General features: G+C 41.8%; 1 protein-coding gene and 1 long non-coding RNA gene across 3 annotated transcripts; one reads left to right on the top strand and one right to left on the bottom strand.

Moving 5' to 3' along the window:
• The first annotated feature begins 3,110 nt into the window (after positions 1 to 3,110).
• On the top strand, positions 3,111 to 13,536 carry Gm45946. 2 transcript variants are annotated; one of them, XR_878221.2, is made up of 4 exons: positions 3,111 to 3,447; positions 8,115 to 8,215; positions 10,282 to 11,743; positions 13,039 to 13,536. It is a non-coding gene; the product is annotated as a predicted gene, 45946 (long non-coding RNA). The 2 variants fall into 2 exon arrangements; XR_003953100.1 differs by having other exon boundaries at positions 8,115 to 11,743.
• Positions 13,537 to 15,372: 1,836 nt separating this feature from the next.
• Magee1 (melanoma antigen, family E, 1) lies at positions 15,373 to 18,956 on the bottom strand. The gene has a single exon (NM_053201.4). It carries the CDS (start codon positions 18,721 to 18,723, stop codon positions 15,967 to 15,969), a length of 2,757 nt encoding a protein of 918 aa, NP_444431.3. The 5' UTR covers positions 18,724 to 18,956; the 3' UTR covers positions 15,373 to 15,966.

The raw sequence follows: 18,956 nt of genomic DNA, 5'->3' as shown, positions 1-18,956 counted from the left end.
TTTCCACCCCCACCCCACCAGACCTTCCCACTACCTGGGGCTTCAGGTCTCTTGAGGGTTAGATCTGTCTTCTCTTACTGAGGCTAGACCAGGCAGTCCTTTGCTGTATATGTGTCAGGGGCCTAGGGCCAGCTAGTGTTGTTTTTTTTGTTTTGTCTTTCTTTGTTGTTTTTGTTTTTGTTTTGTAAGGGCTATATGTCCTTTCAATGGTTTTTGGGATTTTTTTTTTTGGATTTTATTTCTTATTTTTAAAAAATATATAAGAAATAAATGTAATAAACCAAATGCATGGACAAGAATCATATGATCATCTCAATGGAAGCAAAAAAAAAGAAGAAGAAGAAGAAAGAAAGAAAGAAAGAAAGAAAGAAAGAAAGAAAGAAAGAGAGAAAGAAAGAAAGAAAGAAAAAGCCTGATAAGATTCAACTTGCATTCTTAATAAAAGCCCTAGAACATGTAGGACTGTAGGAAACATAGTTCAACATAATAAAGATTATGTATGACAAACTCATGGTCAATATCATCCTAAATGAATAAAACCATTAATAAGCCCCATTAAAATCAGGAAGGAGAGAGGACTGCCCACTGTCCCTACTGCTCACCCATAATGTGATTGAAGCATTAGCTGGAGCAATAAGGCAAGAGAAGGGATACAAATGGGAAAATATTAAGTCAAATTATTTTCAATTGAAGATTATATTATCTTATATCCAATATTCCCAAAATTTGACTAGAAAAACTGTAGAAATTATCAATATTTTCATCAAAGTGTTATGATACATAACTCTCTTTAAAGGGATTTTTGTGTTTCCGTTTTAAGGGCTTCTAGCTGTTTACCTGTGTTCTCCTGTATTTCTTTAAGGATTTATTTATGTCCCTCTTAAAGTCCTCTATCATCATCATGAGAAGTGATCTTAGATCTGGATCTTGCTTTTCTGGTGTGATGGTGTATCCAGGACATGCTATGTTGGGACAATTGGGTTCTGATGATGCCAAGTAACCTTGGTTTCTGTTGCTTATGTTCTTAAGCTTTCCTCCTGCCATCTGATTATCTCAAGTGCTCCCTGCACATGGAGGAACTAATGCTCTAGGGTCCAAGGAACTATCACCATCCATGCATGGAATATAGGAACTCCATTGCCATTCTGTTAATGTTGTGCATGGTGCAGGTATTTATGGAAGTGAGGTAGCTGAAACATACTACTTTTTATCTTTTCTCTTTAACTTACATTTATGTATGTGTATGTTTGACTGCTTACTTCTGTGAATATTACATGTGCGTGGGTGTTGAGGAGGCAAGAATAGGGTATCATTTCCACCAGAACTTGAGTTATAGATAGTTGTGAGCAACCTAATGTGAGTACTTGGAACCAGACCTGGGTCCTCTGCAACAGCAAGTGTTCTTGAATACTGAACAATCTTTCCAGCCCCTGTTCTATTTTACAATTTATTTTTTATTTATTTCTGAAAATTCTACTTATCAGCAATATGTTTCATTTATGTAGAAGTCTATATAGAAGAATACTTCATTCCAAAGGTGTTATTTTTACTCAAACAAATTTGTAAATATAAAAATTCCAATGCTTGTTGTGGAAATTGATAAATGGAAATTCACAGAATCAAGAGTCAAGATTATCTTGAAAGAAAAAAAAACCAAATAAATTTAGAGACCTGGGAGGTGAGAGACTCTCAGGACCCAAAGGGGGGAACCTTAGATGAAATGCCCAACAGTGGGGAGAGGCAACTGGTAGAGTCTTCCTCCAGTAGAAAGACAGGGCATCAAGTGGAAAGGTGGGGTTGCCATCCCACAGTCAAAAACTCTGACCCAGAATTGTCCCTGTCTGAAAGAACTGCAGGGACAAAAACAGAGAAGAGACTGAGGGAAAGGAGGTCCAGTGACAGGCCCAAATTGAGATCCATCTCAAGGGGAGGCTCCAAGGCCTGACACTATTACTGATGCTATGGTGTGTTTTCAGACAGGAACCTAGCATGGCTGCCTTCAGAGAGGCTTTATCAGCAGCTAAAAGAGTCAGATGCAGATTCTTGCACCCAGCTAGTGGACAGAAGCTGGGGACCCCTGTGGTTGAATTAGAGAAAAGCTGGAAGAAGCTGAGGAGAAGGGCAACCACATAGGAAGACCAGCAGTCTCAACTAACCTGGACCCTCGAGATCTCTCAGATACTGAGCCAACAACCAGGCAGCATATACCAGCTGATATGAGGACTCCAACACACATAAGCAGAGGACTGCTTGGTCTTGACTCAGTCGGAAAAGATGCACCCAACCCTGGAGAGACTTGAGGCCCCAGGAAGGGGAGGGGGAGAGATAGAATGAGGAACTGTGGAAGGGTAGACCAAGAGAAAGGTAACAGCTGAACTGTAAAAAAAAATAATAATAATAATAAAGGAAGGTTCTCAGTGCTTACTACAACAGCTGTTAAAGGATCTTCTCAAAGGAAAAAAAAAGAAAAGAAAAGGAAAAGAAAAAGGACACCACTGGATATAGTGTTCAGGGAGAAAAGCCAACAGTTTCTAACAGTCTCTGGACACACTTCTGGTGTCTTAACCAAGAATCATAAAACGTTTAGATTTCCAGTCCAGTTAGCTCTCACCATAATGTATTATTCAATCCTTCTTAACATACTGCCATTAAGTTATTTTAATATATAGTCAGTGTATTTTCAATTATGTAAACAAATTTTCTGTTGTCTACCTCAGGCTTGAGATATATGTTTGGGTTATCCGAAGCCAATAATCACAAAGGCCTATCTTTAGTGTTACAAAGTGAAGATCAGATCCTGAGATGGAAGTCCTATAATAGAGGTTCCTCCAAGGTGTCTGTGCTATTTAAAGGCCCAATAGTCAAATAAGAAGATAAATATATTCATTTGGCTTCATCACAAGCTACATTTCTTTCTGTGCTGTGCATTATGGTTTACCATAATTCTTAGTCTAGGACAAAATGTCTACATTATTTTAACGTAATATTGCCCAGGCATAAACAATCATTTGGACAGCCATAAAAATTGTCTTGCTTCCAGGGTCTAAATTAGATTCTATCATTTGTAAGCCCCTGGTAACTATTACTCTGCTCCTCATCTTTTGTCCCTACATTTTTTTATTATAAAATGCAAATCTTTCAGACTTCAACAGTTTCATGCTAAAAAATATGGTCCTGCAAGATTTCAAAGGCACCTACAATTCCTCTGACTGCCATGGATCAGACTCGTTTCCTTTCCCTCAATAGGTAGAGTCAACAGCACAGTGTCAACTAGTAGTCATTCACCCCTCAAGATTAAGGAATAGAAGTCTCCAAGGGAAGAAATAAGCTAGAGAGGCACAAAGGGGCAAGAGGCAGACAGCTAATCGCTAAAGACAAACAGCTGTTCTACAACAGGACATCATGTGACTAAGCAAACAGTACAGACACAAAACCCCACCAAACCAGGTAATACCAAAGTAGCCAACTGAGAAGACTGCTAATCGCCCTTTGCTTTGTTGTATCGGTAGCTCCATATCATTAGCAGTGCAAAATTGTCCATCCTGTTCTACATCTAATTTTATCCCGTATCTGAAAAATCCCATAAAAGGACAAAAAAGAAGGTACCTTCTTTTCCAGGAAAGTCTCAATCCATTCTTAGAATTGCTCACCTCTCCTCCACCAAAGTTGAATCCACAAAATGAACTGTCCAACACCCCAGTATCTCCCCCCCTCCTCTGTTTCTTTGATTTGTTTTATTGGTCTTTAGTTTTTATATTACGATCTCTGATTTAGTGTTTTTGTATTGTGCATCTTGTGGGGTTTTTGCTTGCTTGGTTTTTGTTGTCGTCGTTGTGCTTTTTTGTTAGGACATGGAATTGGGTGGATGAGGAGGTGGGGAGGATCTAGGAGTAGCTGGGGACAGGGAAAGCATAGTTAGAATATATTGTGAGAAAAAAATTGTATTTTGGAAAGAAAAAAAAAGAAGCCTGCACTCACCCTTTGAGAATTTTAGTATTGTCTCTCAATTCCCTCGCGATCCCTTAAAGAGGGAGGATGCATAAATTACAAATGTATACACCCAGTATGGGTGTACTTAAATATATAAAGTAGATATTAATAAATCAAAAAGAAGTAGTACAAGTAAGGGAATACTCTACTTTCAACAATGGGTATATCATCCACAGTAGTTCTAAAGAAACATAGAACTTTTAGTACAATGTAAGTAAAATTTACTTAGCACAAATATGCAATCATTCTGTCCAATAGCAGCAAAATACATATTATTTTCAAGCATATGTGGAATACTCTACAGGAAGGGCACAAAAGTTATAATAAACTTCAAAAGATAGAACACATATTAAACATCTTTCTGAAACTGGCAGCACTGAGAATTTAGAGAAATTTGCACATATAGTAGGAGACAATGAGACAAGAAATAGTTTTTAAAGAAAATAAAAAGGTATGTTGAGAAAATTAAATAGAAACATTTGAAATCAAATGGGATTTAGAAATCATAGTAGTTATAAGAAGAACACTTACAGCAGTAAGTGCCTCCATCAAAAAGGGAAGCTGTCAACCAACCTGATGGCTAAAACTGTAACAGGGTGTCTTAGTCAGGGTTTCTATTTCTGCACAAACATCATGACCAAGAAGCAAGTTGGGGAGGAAAGGGTTTATTCAGCTTACACTTTCATACTGCTGTTCATCACCAAAGGAAGTCAGGACTGGAACTCAAGCAGGTCAGGAAGCAGGAGCTGATGCAGAGGCCATGGAGGGATGTCCTTTACTGGCTTGCTTCCCCTGGCTTTCTCAGCCTACTCTCTTATAGAACCCAAGACTACAGCCCAGAGATGGCAGCATCCACAAGGGGCCTTTCCCCCTTGATCACTAATTGAGAAAATGCCTTACAGCTGGATCTCATGGAGGCATTTCCTCAACTGAAGCTCCTTTCTCTGTGATAACTCCAGCTTTGTCAAGTTGACACAAAACTAGACAGTACACAGGGTAAAATAAGCACAAAGTTACTATAAAGAATAAAATAGGATCCGGCCAAAGTTAATAAACTAGAGACTGGAAAAGCAGTATAAAACAAACAAAATAAACTTGGTTTTTAAAGAAATAAAGTGGAGCCTGGTATAGCTATCCCCTGAGAGGTTCTGCCAGAGCCCAACCAATACAGACACAGATAAACACAGCCAAACATTGGACTGAGTGCAGGGACCCCAATGGAGGAGTTAGAGAAAGGACTGAAGGAGCTAAAGGGGTTTGCCACCCCATAGAAAGAACAACAATATCAACCAACCAGACCCCTCCCCAGCCCAGAGCTCCCAGGGACTTAACCATCAACCAAAGAGTACACATGTTGAGACCCATGGCTCCAGCTGAATATGTAGCAGAGGATGGCCTTGTCTGGAATCAGTGGGAGGGGAGGTCTTTGGTCCAGCAGGCCCAGGGTAGGGGAATGCTAGGGGGCTGAGGCAGGAGTGGGTAGGTGTGTTGGGGAGCACCCTCATAGAAGCAGAGAGGCAGGGGAGGAGATAGGGAGTTTATGAGGGAAGGGGGTAACATTTGAAATGTAAATAAATAAAATTTAAAAAGGATAAAGGTAACTGACAAATGTTTAGGTAGACTTAGAAAAAAGGAAAACTATCCAAATAACTAAAAGAAGTGCATGTTACATTTCAATTGACAATACAGATGTACAAAAAAATAATCACCACAAGCAACAAATTGGATAATGTAGAACAGATGGATACATTCCTACACTTACACAAGCTACCAAAACTGAACCAAAAGGAAATATAAAATCTGAGCAGACTAGAAGAAAGTAGAGGGGTAGAGTCTAGCAAAGAGAAGCTCAGTATCAGATGGCCTCACAGGTGTATTCTATCAAACCTGGAAAGAAGAGGTAACACTAATCCTTGCCTGTCTCCCCCACCCTCAGATATTAGGGAACAATTTCAAAAAACATGTTACAAAGTTCACAATACCCTTGTTTCTAAAGCTGAGGAGCCCAGATTTTTTTTTAAAGTATTTAACTAATTGCAATCAACATCACATTAAAAAAGAGTCATTCAGGGGCTGGTGAGATGGCTCAGTGGCTAAGAGCACCCGACTGCTCTTCCGAAGGTCAGGAGTTCAAATCCCAGCAACCACATGGTGGCTCACAACCATTTGTAACGAGATCTGACTCTCTCAGCTACAGTGTACTTACATATGATAAATAAATAAATCTTTAAAAAAAAAAGAGTCATTCACGAGATTTAAGTTTAATTTACCCACTGGAATGCTTTCCTGAGAATGCAACACACATAAATCAAAAAGGATAAACCTCATATGATCACATCAATAGGTGCATAAACAGCATTTGACAAAATTCAACATTTGTGTAGTGCATTTTGAAGCTGGGTGTTTTAATACCTCCAGGCGTGTTCCTACTCCTTGAAATTGCTTTGGCCTTACTCATGGACTTTTGTGGTCCCATATGGATTGTTTTTCCTAAATCAGTGAAACATGACATTGGAATTTTGATAAATACGGTACTAAATCTGTATATTGATCTTAGTAGTTTCCAGCACAATATGATGGCTCATAACCATCTGTAAGTCCAGTTCCAAGAGAGCAACACCTTCTTCTGGACTCTGTGGGTACCAGGCACACATAGGGTGCACAGATATATATACAGGCAAAATACCCATACATGCAAAAATAACAGTAAATAAATATTATTTTAAGTATCCACACTACCCAGAGTTATCTAAAGATTTGAGGCAGTCTCTATAAAAATCACAATATGATTCTTTACAAAAATAGAATAAACAATCCTAAAATTTGTATGAAACCACAAAAGACTGAACAATTGTTCATTAATAGCCAAGATGTGGAATCCACTTAAATGTTCACCAATGAATAAACTAAATGTAATATACATACACAATAGAATGTTATTCAGATATTAATAATATTGATTAATTGAGTGGACATTATGGTAATATAGAAATAAGCCACACACAGAAAGAAAAGCATCACATGATCTCATTCTCATACTGAATCCAAAGAAATTAGATACATAGAAGTAGAAAGTATAACAGTGGTTGCCAGGGACTAGGGGATAATGGGTAATTGGGAGATGCTGACAGACTACCAAGTTTGAGTTAGACAGAATAAGTTCTGAGGATATATTTTACTGCATGGCGACTATAACTAATAATAATGTAGTATATATTTAACCATTCCTAATATTTTTCTCAGAATATTTTAAATAGTCTCATAAAAAGTGGTATATGAGGTGATAGATACATAAATTGGCTTTATTTACTTCATAATGTACATGTATATGAAAACTTCACATTATATTTCATGGATATATGTAATGAAGAAATCAATAGCCAATAAGCATGGAAAAATGTCCTCAATATAACTGTTAGAAAATTAAAATCACGGCCTGGAGAGATGGCTCAGTGGGAAAGAACACTGACTGCTCTTCCAAAGGTCCTGAGTTCAAATCCAAACAAACACATGGTGACTCACAACCACCCGTAATGAGATCTGATGCCCTCTTCTGGTGTGCCTGGAGACAGCTACAGTGTACTCATATAATATAAATAAATTAATAAATCTTTTTTAAAAAGAAAATTAAAATCACACTGAAATACTAGGTTCTACACACTACAGTGAGTACTTTTAAAAAAAACTGATAATGCCAACCGTTTGGTATTTATGCAAAGCAACTTGAAGTGTCATGTGTTGCTGGTGGGAGTCAAAACTGCATAGACATTTTGGAAAAAAAAAACAGTCAACTTCACATGAATGCTCAACGTATACCTACTGTGTGCCCTAGCAATTCTACTTGTGTCGTTTTACTTAGAAACATACCCACAATAAAAGAAGACAAAACTATTTATCGTAGCTTTATTTATGATAAGCAAAACTTGGAATTATTCTAAATATCACTGAAGAAAATGTATAGGCTGAGGAAACAGAAGATGGCAGTGGCTACAGGCTCTCAAGAGACAGTGGAACAGCCCAGAGGAGCTTGAGAGACTCATGGAAGCTCTCAGGGGAGACACTGCAGTGAAGGAGGAGTCTGCAGAGCCCACAGTACCTCTGAAATGACTTTTTTTTAAATGCAGGTTTTATGGGAAGATGCTATTAAAAAGTGGTCTCATGAAACTAGAAGAAACGATGGTGGAGTGGAGCCATGCAAGATTGGCAAAGAAACTCAGTGCCTCTGGTATGGGAGTGGTATGGGAGTTTGACCTTCAGGACAAGGGAACACTATGTTGCTGAGTAGGACAGGTCCTCAGAGTGAGATAGCAGGGTCACAGAATGGAGCTGCTCACCCTGCTGCAAGGGAGGAGAGCATGGGGACCATGATGCTGGCTGCAGGTACAATAGCCAAACCTAGTGGGGCATCCAGCATTGATGGCAGAGAGGTGTGCAGTGGCCTGGAGTTCTTTCTGATCCTTCTCTGGACACCCTGCCTAGCTATAAAATCATTCTGACCCTGGACAAACAACAGGATATCCAAGGAGAGTCTCAGTGATAGTTCAGTAGTTACGGTGTTTCAGAAATCAGAAACCTTGAAGTAGACCAATGCCTTTTTTTACAATAAGTATTTTCATGCAAATCTATTTGGGAAAAATATATAATATGTGACACACTGCAGTTTGCAATGCCACTTCAATGAACAAATTTGTGATGGAGAGGTGGGAATAATGGCAGAACAGAACAGCATGCATGCAGCAGAAAGAGGTAGAACTAAAGACAGCAGTGACAGATGCAGAAGTGGGACTCTGGTGGACAGGGAAGCATGTTGTTGGTAAATAGGGCTAGCAGAGTGAGAAAGGTTCATTTTCTGAATTGGGACTCCTCAAAAGACCTTTATGGTATGTGCTGTTGCCAGAGGCCATGTTGGTGTATAACGCTTTTACTGGCAGAGGCCATGTGGATGTACTTGGTCTGTTTTGGCACCCCAGGCCATATTGATGACTGTGGTCCTTCCTGCTGCTAGAGACCATGTTGAGCATTGTTGAACCAATTTAAACTTATCCCCATCTAGCTTACAAATCAATGAGACTCAGACTATGGTTATTTTATTTGGCTTTGACAATTACTTGGGGATAACGCCTAAACTACTTTTGTAACTTTTGACCTAGCTACTTCCCCAAACACTCAGTTTCTCCTGGCCATGTGCTCATGGTTCATCTCCTTTCATAAGGGCTTTATCCTCACTGCATCCTTCACCTCTCTCTTCCCTTCTGTAACTCCCATCCAGGTAACTCAAAACCTGTCTACCTCTAGTCCCCCAAGTACTTGGCTGTAGCCATTTTATTAATCTATAGTTTTACATTTAAAAAACAAGTTTTCCACGACAAAAGCTGGTAAACATGAAGTCACTTGTAGGCCTAGATTATATATATAGATATATAATTATATAGATCTTCAGGTACAGAATTGAGCATTACAATACATAGCAACAGACCAAACCTCAACATTTCCCCCTTTTTTGACTAAATAAAAAGGCTATTTCTCTTATAATATTAAACAGCATACAGTAGGAACAATTATAAGAAGACAGTAGTCCCAGTCCCTAAAGATGAGGTGGATGGTTTTGGTCATTTTATGAGTTATAGATATTTTGTCTTTTTCGGGATGATTATAAATAATTATGGCCTTGGTCAGGGAGGAAATGAAAGAGGGAACTTAGACTCAGGAATTTCTCTTTCCTTTACTTTTCTCTACCCTTTTCTTTCTTTGATAAAGAGAAGAGGGTTGAGAAGAAAAAAAGGGGAATATAGAATTATATAGAAATAATAGAATAAAAGAGTAGATTATTGAATCTACTCTTCAACTTAGAGCTATTGTTATTCTCAAAAAAAGTTTATTTTGGTTTACATGGGTATGAATTATCATACATTGAAACAGGTTTAGGGTTTTCATTGATATACATCTTTGTATATTGATAAAAAAATTAAGGTTAATTTTGTTGCAACATACTATAATATTATGTTTCAATTCTTAGATAGGCATTGTGCCTGAACAACTCATTTAAAAATACAAGGTTTAGTCCCAGCCCTTTTAATAGCTGCTGTTACAAACTGTTGAGGATAATTAACTAATGCAAGTTAATAGTCAATCAATCAAACTCATCATCTTATTATCACAGAAATATACATCCTGGGTTGAACAGACAATAAATAGCTAGACACATCAATGTAAGCTTGCTTAGATAAGAGACTCACAGAATCTGGCATTTAAGCATGTTTTTATTAATTTAAAATCTTTTTTAACATTGAGGCAAATCAGCTCCTGGCAGCACCTCATTCAATTTGGAAGAAGATGAGCATTGAAAGACCTCCGTTTGGAGATGGCTTCATTTGTGACAAGCTAATCACTGGGCAAAGAAAATGTCCTAACTTCATCTGCAGACAGAATGTTGTCCATAAAGAGCAAATGTTCACTGGGAAGTCAACTGCTGAATTCTGCCAAGAGAGGTTAAACAAGTCATTCATAATTTTTACTTCACAAAAGGTCTTTCAGATATTCTAGGTCAGAAGGCTGAAGATGATGCCCCAATATTTTAGAGAATATTGGGGAATCTCCTAGCAGTCAGCTGTCTCTGTCATTTCTATAATTCTTGAAAGCTGCAACCCTGAACTTCCTAAAACCTCAGGTAATATTTATTACTTCTTAGGTCTCTGATGAGGTTGAAGAGTAGATAGTCATAGTTTGTTTTGTTTGTTTGTTTGTTTTCTGTTTGTTGATAGTCATTGTCATACTATAAGCTTACAATGTCTAGGATTTAAGATAATGCCCTAGGTCTAAGAAGATGTTTTTAAATAAAGAAAACATCCAATTTAAAAAAGAGGTACTTTGACAAGTAGGATGGTAGGAAAAGACATGAGAATGTAATGAGGAAACAATGATCAAAGTACATGATATATATGCAGGAGAACGTCATAATGAAACCCAGTATTTTATACAATGAATATATGCTACTCCAAAAAAGAAAAAAAAAAAACCCCCACATTTCTACTAAGAACGTGGAAAACCACCCAGTTGCCTCAACTCTACAGGATTGAAGTGCTTATTCCTCCAGCACTTGACAGTTTTGACAGTCACTGGGTTTATACTTAACACAGACTACTTTTGCCTGGGAAGAATTGGCTTATCCACAGGTCTAAGACACTTCATCAAGAGACAGGATTCATTCAAGGGTGAAGCACTATAGAATTATAAAAATTCAGTCCCATTTTCCTAATTTGGGACAACTCTGTAAAATCAGCCCTGACTTGAAACTTGCTTCTGAAATCAACTAATCCATGGGTATTTTATTCCCTATTCTAAGGAGGAATGAACTATCCATGCTTTGGTCTTCCTTCTTCTTGATTTTCGTGTTTTGCAAATTGTATCTTGGATATTCTAAGTTTCTGGGCTAATATCCACTTACCAGTGAGTACATATCAAGTGACTTCTTTTGTGATTGGGTTACCTCACTCAGGATGATATCCTCCAGATGCATCCATTTGCCTAAGAATTTCATGAATTCATTGTTTTTAATTGCTGTGTAGTATTCCATTGTATAAATGTACCACATTTCCTGTATCCATTCCTCTGTTGAGGGACATCTGGACGAAAGGATGGACCATCCAGAGACTGCCCCACCCGGGGATCCATCCCATAATCAGCCTCCAAATGCAGACACTATTGCATATGCCAGCAAGATTTTGCTGAAAGGACCCTGATATAGCTGTCTCTGGTGAGTGCCAGTGCCTAGCAAATACAGAAGTGAATGCTCATAGTCATCTATTGGATGGAACACAGGGCCCCCAATGGAGGAGCTAGAGAAAGTACCCAAGGAGCTGAAGGGGTCTGCAACTCTATAGGTGGAACAACATTATGAACTAACCAGTACCCCCAGAGCTCATGTCTCTAGCTGCATATGTAGCAGAAGATGGCCTAGTCAGCCATCATTGGGAAGAGAGGCCCCTTGGTCTTGCAAAGATTATATGCCCCAGTACAGGGGAACGCCAGGGCCAAAAACTGGGAGTGGGTGGGTAGGGGAGCAGGGCGGGGGCGGGGGAGGGTATAGGGGACTTTCAGGATAGCATTTGAAATGTAAATGAAGAAAATATCTAATAAAAAAGAAATCAACTAATCTATTTGCTGTAACTATCACCCTATGTCTGCAAGTTTCCACTTCCTTTGCTTTCTCATAGGTACTGAGCCTCAACAAACTCCCCAGTAAAAGTTTCATGGAAATTTCCACTTCTCAATTCTATTCCTGAAGAAACCAACCTGCAGCAGCATCTACATATTGCTAACCATATCTGGTCTTGTTGTATTTTACATGTTACATTTAATTATTACATAATTATGGGCCAGATAAAATCATTATGCCCATTTTGCAAACAAGGTTCCTGAAGTGCAAAATTCAAGTGTAAAATACTTTATTTAATGCCATATACCTGATAATCATTATTTTTGTACTAGGCACTGTAGTTCTAGACCACATAATCTTAATCACTATGCGTTAATTCCTTTAATATCTTCATACAAAAAGATCGTTTTCTCAGGTATTTTAAAAATTAACAGGATTCCTGGCTCTAACTATTTTAGTTAAAATTTCCTTGAAAATTATACCTTTTGATTAAAGCATTAGGGAAGAAATGCTATCCTGAAAGTAGAGGATCTGTTTCCCTTGGTCCCTTAGCTTTTCAGTACAAGAGTCCATATAATTCTGTCAAAACTACTCTAATCCTTTCCACTCCTCAGATCAAAATCTTTCCATCTCACAATAAGCACTAAATTCTTAGATGGCCAGCTAGGTTTTGTATTCATAATTTGTGTAGATGCTCAATTAGGCCATATCTTTCCTTGGAAGAAGTATATGTTCCTTCCATTGACAGAAAGCTTGATTATTTGACTTGGATTTTGCCAATGGATTATAATACACTTGAGCAGAAATTTTTGAAAAAGCACCATATTACTCTGGTATGGCTATTTTACCTTTACTAAAAGAATACATTTTCTGTATGTGGGCTCCTCCTTTAGCTTGTTTACCTGAATGAAGACAATATAAACAGAACTATGGGGAACCCATGGAGATCATGTAAAATGGCTCAAAATGTGGATGCTTGCAGCCAACCATTGGACTCAGCACAAGGTCCCTAATGGAGGGCTAGACAAAGGACCCAAGGAGCTGAAGAGGTTTGCAGCCCCATAAAAGGAACAACAATATGAATTAACCAAGACTCCAAGAACTCCCAGGGACTAAACCACCAACCAAAGAGTACACACGGAGGGACTCATGGCTCCAGCTGCATATGTAGCAGAGGATGGCCTTGTTGGACATCAGTGAGAGGAAAGGCCCTTGGTCCTGACAAGGCTAGATGCCCCAGTGTGGGGGAATACTAAGGCAGTGAGGTGGGAGTGGGTGGGTTGGTGAGCAGGGGGAGGGGGGATGGGATAGGGGGTATTCAGAGGGGAAACTAGGAAAGGGGATAACATTTGAAATGTAAATAAAGAAAATATCTAATTAAAAAATGGACTTACTAAGTGTGTTGGTGTATACCACGGAGAGTTGAAGATTTGTTTTATTTACTTCCCCATGTCTTCATTTGTTTACATATTTACTTTTAATTATATGTAAGTGCATGCGCATGCATGCACACGTGATTGCGTGTATACCATGTGTGTGCAGGTACCTGAGGAATCCAGAAGAAAGTGCATGATCCCTGAAGCTGGAGTTCCACGCGGCTGTGAATTGTTTGGGATGTGTGCTAGGAAACTGGACTGAGGTCCTCTAGAAGAATAGCAAGTGCTTTTAACTTCTGATCCACTTCTCCAGTTCCTTTTTAAATATTCATTCTTATTATTGAGAACATCACACATATATACAATGAACCATGATCATATCCACCCACCCCCCCCCCAAATTTTCCTTCCAACTCCCTTCAAGTCCTCCCCAACGTGGTCCCCTCCCAATTTTATGTTCTCTCTCTCTCTCTCTCTGTCTCTCCCTCCCTCCCTCCCTCCCTCCCTCCCTCCCTCCCTCCCTCCCTCCCTCCCTCCCTCCCTCCCTCCCTCCCTCTCTCTCTCTCTCTCTCTCTCTCTCTCTCTCTCTCTCTCTCTCTCTCTCTCTCGCTCTCACATACTCTCATAACCTAAGTCCAATTTTTCCTGCTATTATGTGCGTGGGTAGGGGGCCATCTACTGGAGCATGGTAAAATCTGCCAGTGGCGATGTATTTTTAAAAAAAGACTTATTCTCCCTCCCACAGCAACTATCCATTGCCAATAGCTTGCTCTTCAGTAAAGGTGGAGCCTGGAGAGTCCTTCCCCTATCTATGTGAGAATTTTGGCCATACTGATCTTGTGCAGGCCTTGTGAGGGGGAAACCACAGCCAGTTTAAGTTCTTGAGTGTAATCACCATGCCAAGTGCACAGCTTGGCATTCCATAGCACTCTTCCCTGTCATCCAGCTGTTAAACGCTTTCAGCGTTGTTTTTCTCCTTTGATGTTCCCTGAACCTTGATGGTTATAAGGGTGAGAAACATGTACCGTTTAGGACTAAGCGCTCACTTTGGGGATGCATATTAAAACTGCTATATAACTCAGAGGAAGCTGACTCAAGCATCTTCCTAAATTATTTAAGACAAGGCCTTATCTATCCCAGGCTGGCCTTGAACTCTATGTAGCTCATAATAACTTTGAACTTCTGATCCCCTGTGCCTCCATTTCCCGAATACCAGGACTACAGTAGCAAGCTACCACATCTGGTTTATATAGTGATTGGGACAGCACTCAGGGCCGTGTGAAAACTGCATCCCCAGGTTTTTTTCCTTTTTATTAATGTGCATGTGTATATCTTTGTGTGAGTGCCTCCTGGGGCCAGGAGGCATTGGATCTCCTGGAGCTTGAGTTACAGGTAATTGTGAGGTGCCCAAAGCGGGTGTCCGGATCCAAACGTAGATTCCCTGGGAGAGCACTAAGTACTATTAACCACCAAATTATCACTCCAGCCCCATGACCTAACCAAGCATCTTAATGAGATAGCTTATGGCATGTGAAACCTCTTACCTTGAACTCACTGACTTCAATCCATACCGGTACTCACTGAGGACTAAAATCCAGATTCAAGTTCATTTACCTTATGTTGTATCAAGAAGCCAGTCTTGTCTTCCCACCCCTATCCATCATGGTCACCATGGACCATTTGGATTCCGGAATTTGATTGATGTATCTCCTCTTAACTCCCAGAGTACTCTCTACATAGTGTATTTAGTGTATCATAATAAAACTGCTGGTCTGGAGTTGTAGAGAAGGTGCTATGCCTTGTATATGTCTATCACACTATAACCAGAATATACTACTGTGCCCATTATATGAGAGGAGTTTAATATATATTTATTGAATAAATTAGTGGATTAGCATTATTTGATTTATTACACTTTTATTTTTCAACACACTTTAGTACAGCAAAAGCAAATACAGGGAAACGTTAGTATTCTTTACACAATAGCAGACAAAAGGGAAGCCAGCCACAACTTAGTACTTTGTCAGTTGTTCTATATTTGTTTAACATCTGAAACTAGATCACTTTACTGATGATTTTTTTTCAAGCTTTCAAGGAAAAGCCTATATCTATAGCTATCTGCTATATGTTCTCTTTCAGACAATGCAACAAGATGGAAAGAGTCCTAAAACACTTTATAACACTATCAAAATGCTCACAGCACAAAGTACACCAGAGAGACAGTAAGTGGTCAATCACATTTACATTAATGGACAGTATTACTAAAACAATGGAAACTTTTCAAGATACCAAACAAGAACTAAATATGAAAAGATACATAAGTGGAACTGGAACACAAGTATCAAATACAATACGTACCCCCCCCCCAACACACACACACACCCACTCCTAATACATGAGAACCAGAGCTCTAGGCCTGGCCATACAAGGCCTCGATGACACAATCTATCGCAAGTTGCGAACGATCAACGGACGACGCCCAGCTTCAGCTCTGTTGGCCTCATCTTCCATTGCCTCCCTGTACTGCTCCGGCCAGTCTTCTGGCTCCTTTCTGTGGATTCGGGCCACATATCGCAGGGCTTTCATCTTGGAGGTTTCCAGGCGGGCTCTAGGGCCCCATACAAAATCATATTGCACCGGATCACTGTCAGGAACCCGCAAACTGTCTAGGTAGCGCTGACTCAAATACCGACAGGTAATCACGTGCTTTCTGCCATTTTGAACTCCCAAGCCCCTTAGAAAGGCCCAGACTGCAGACTCCCTCGCATGGTTGCCCATGATAAAGATGAAGCTCAGAACCTGCATTAAGAAATTGTTGCCGGGCCTGTTTGGACTGTCCATGATCTCTTCTGTATCTTCCATTTCTCTTCGGTTGTACAGGGTGTAGGAGTGGTTCCTGGGATCAAGGACCACTAGCTCTGTGCCATACACGTGGTTTAGGGTGCGAGCAGCACGATTCAGGAGATCAGGGAACACTTTGGTGCACTCTCGACCGATGTAATACAGGATTCCCTTCTTTGGTATAGGCAGCTTAGTTGAATCCATCAGCAGAAATAACTGGACCAATTTCCTTGCCTTGCTCTCTAATCTTGACTCAGGCCAAGAATGGGGAGAATATTTTGAGCCAGAAGCATCTAGCTCTGGAGCAACTTCTGCAAAAAGGGGCCTCCTAAATGGACGAGCAACTCTGAAGTTATTAACAACAACTCTGTCAGCGTCTTCTTCCAGAGCTTCGTTGTACAGGGCTGGCCAGTCCATAGGATCTTTGTTATAGATCTTAGCCATGAACTTCAGAATTTTCATCTTGGTGGTTTCTGCGCGGGATCGTGGGCCCCAGTAAAACTCATACTCGACTGGCACACAGTCAGTTAGTGGCCTATAGTCCAAGTAACGCTGCCACACAAACTCTACAGACAGAAGTCTCTTCACGTTCCCAAAAACAGAAAGCCTTCTTTCACGCTGCACTCCGAATCTCCAGAGCATCTCCCAGATATCAGCTTCTCTCGCTTGGTTGCCATTTAGTAATATGTGTCCCAGAATCATCATCAAGAGGCCCATCTTTGGCCCATTTGGGACGTCTTCTAACCCTTCAAAGGGCACTGGTCCCAGTTTGTTGAGCAGGATGTAGATGTGCTCCTCAGTGTCGAGCTCCTTCAGTTCAAACCGAAAAATGCACTCCAGGTGGACTGCTGCTCGTCTGAGGATCTCCGGGAACTGGTGGCGATAGTCTTTGTCAATGAATTCCCTCATATCAGATTCCTTGATAGGGTACTTGGTCTGATCCTTCAGCAGCAGAAACTGCAACAATTCTGCTACGTTTTGCTCCATGGGATCCTGAGGCTTCAAGGTAAGAGCAACGCGGGAGGTGCCCAGGCCCATAATGGTGATGGAGTTGGAATTCTTACTGTCTCTCAGGACCTGGAAATCCAGGAAGCGGTCTTCACGCTTTGGGCGTACAGATGGATCCTTGGCCTTTTGCAGAGCACGGGAGGTGCTCTTGTTCCTGCGCTCAGAAGCACAGCAGCTCAGTGCTTCCTCGGGGTTATTAGCTTCAGTGGGCATCCCAGAAGCGCTAGGGCCCTCGGCAGCTAGGGACATCTGCGAGGTGCTCGACCCCTCCCCCAGGCAGTGCAGCTCCGAGGTGCTCCGGCCCTCCCCGCAGGGAAGCAGCTCACAGGATCCCTCCGCAGCGCATGGCGCCAGCGAGCTGCAGAAGCCCTCAGCAGAAATGGATGACAGGGACGAGCTCAGGCCCTCGGCTGAGGTGCTCGGGCTCTCACAAGCAGCTGATGGCACCGAGGTGCGCAGTCCCTTTTTGGAGGTGGGCGGCACGTTGACGTTACATCCCTCCATTATGATGGGCGACACCCAGGAGCTCTGGATCTCACCGGAGGGGGGCGACATGGAGGCGAACAGTCCCTCAGCGGAGGGGGGCGGCGCAAAGATGTCGGGTTCCTCCAAAGCGGAGAACAGCATAGAGATGCTCAGGCCCTCACCGAAGGTGGGCGGCAGGTTGATGCCCAGTCCATTAGAGTCAGTGGGCGGCACCGAAGTGCTTGGGTCCTCACTAACGGAGTAGGGCTCGTTGATACCCGGTCCCTCCGAGATGTTGGGCGACATAAAGATGCTCAAGCCCTCATCAGAAATGCCCGATTCCTCAGAGAAGGTGGGCGGCACCGAGATTCCCGGGCCCTCACCCAGGGTGGGCTCCATGTTAGGGCCCCCATCAGAGTGACGCTGCTCAGAGATGGCCAGCCCTTCTGAGACAGGGAGATGCTCATAGGCCTTTGAGCCTTTAGGAGCAGTGGGCGGCACAGGGCTATTCGGGCCCTCCGAGGCGGTGATTGACATAGCGGTGTTCAGCCCTGCGGAAACTGCAGGAGGCCGGGAGGCGCCCCGACCCTTCCTGGAGGTGGGCATCTCGGAGGTGTTCGGCCCCTGGGAAATGATGAACTGCCTAGGGGCGCTTGAGCCCTCTGAGGCGGTGGGCGGCACAGAGGCGCTTGGGCCCTCCCGGGGGGTGGGCAGCATGGAGGTGCCAGGGCCCTCAGAGGCGCGGAGGCCCTGGAGGATCTTAGGATCGTTGCGATCCCGAGGGACGTCTGGGCCTGGCACAGCAGCAGGGTGACCCTTCCCGTTGTTTCTGCGCGCATTGGCCCTTCCACCGCGGCGGCGGCGCGAATTCTGGCTTACCAGCGACATGGTCCTGTCGACCGACGTGTGGAAGCTGACACTGACAGGCCCGCGATCTCACAGACGAGGGGGAGAGGTATGTAGGCGCCTCTGCACGGAACTGCCGCTAGAGCAGGAATGCTGCTGCTGCCAGGCCCGAGCAAGTCGCAGGAGCAGAAATTAGAGGTGGTGGGCAAGAACGAAGGTTCTAGCCGACTGTGAACGCTAGTCTCAGAATGCTCGCCTCTCACACCCCGCCTTCT

This window comes from Mus musculus, chromosome X (genome assembly GCF_000001635.26).
Source record: "Mus musculus strain C57BL/6J chromosome X, GRCm38.p6 C57BL/6J".
Lineage (NCBI taxonomy): Eukaryota > Metazoa > Chordata > Mammalia > Rodentia > Muridae > Mus > Mus musculus.
Note: the sequence above shows the minus strand (reverse complement) of the source record. Positions and strands in the feature narration are given on the sequence as shown.

What these genes read in the sequence shown, in the direction of transcription:
- Magee1 (NM_053201.4), bottom strand. Translation starts at nt 18,723, where the DNA reads ATGTCGCTGGTAAGCCAGAATTCGCGCCGCCGCCGCGGTGGAAGGGCC.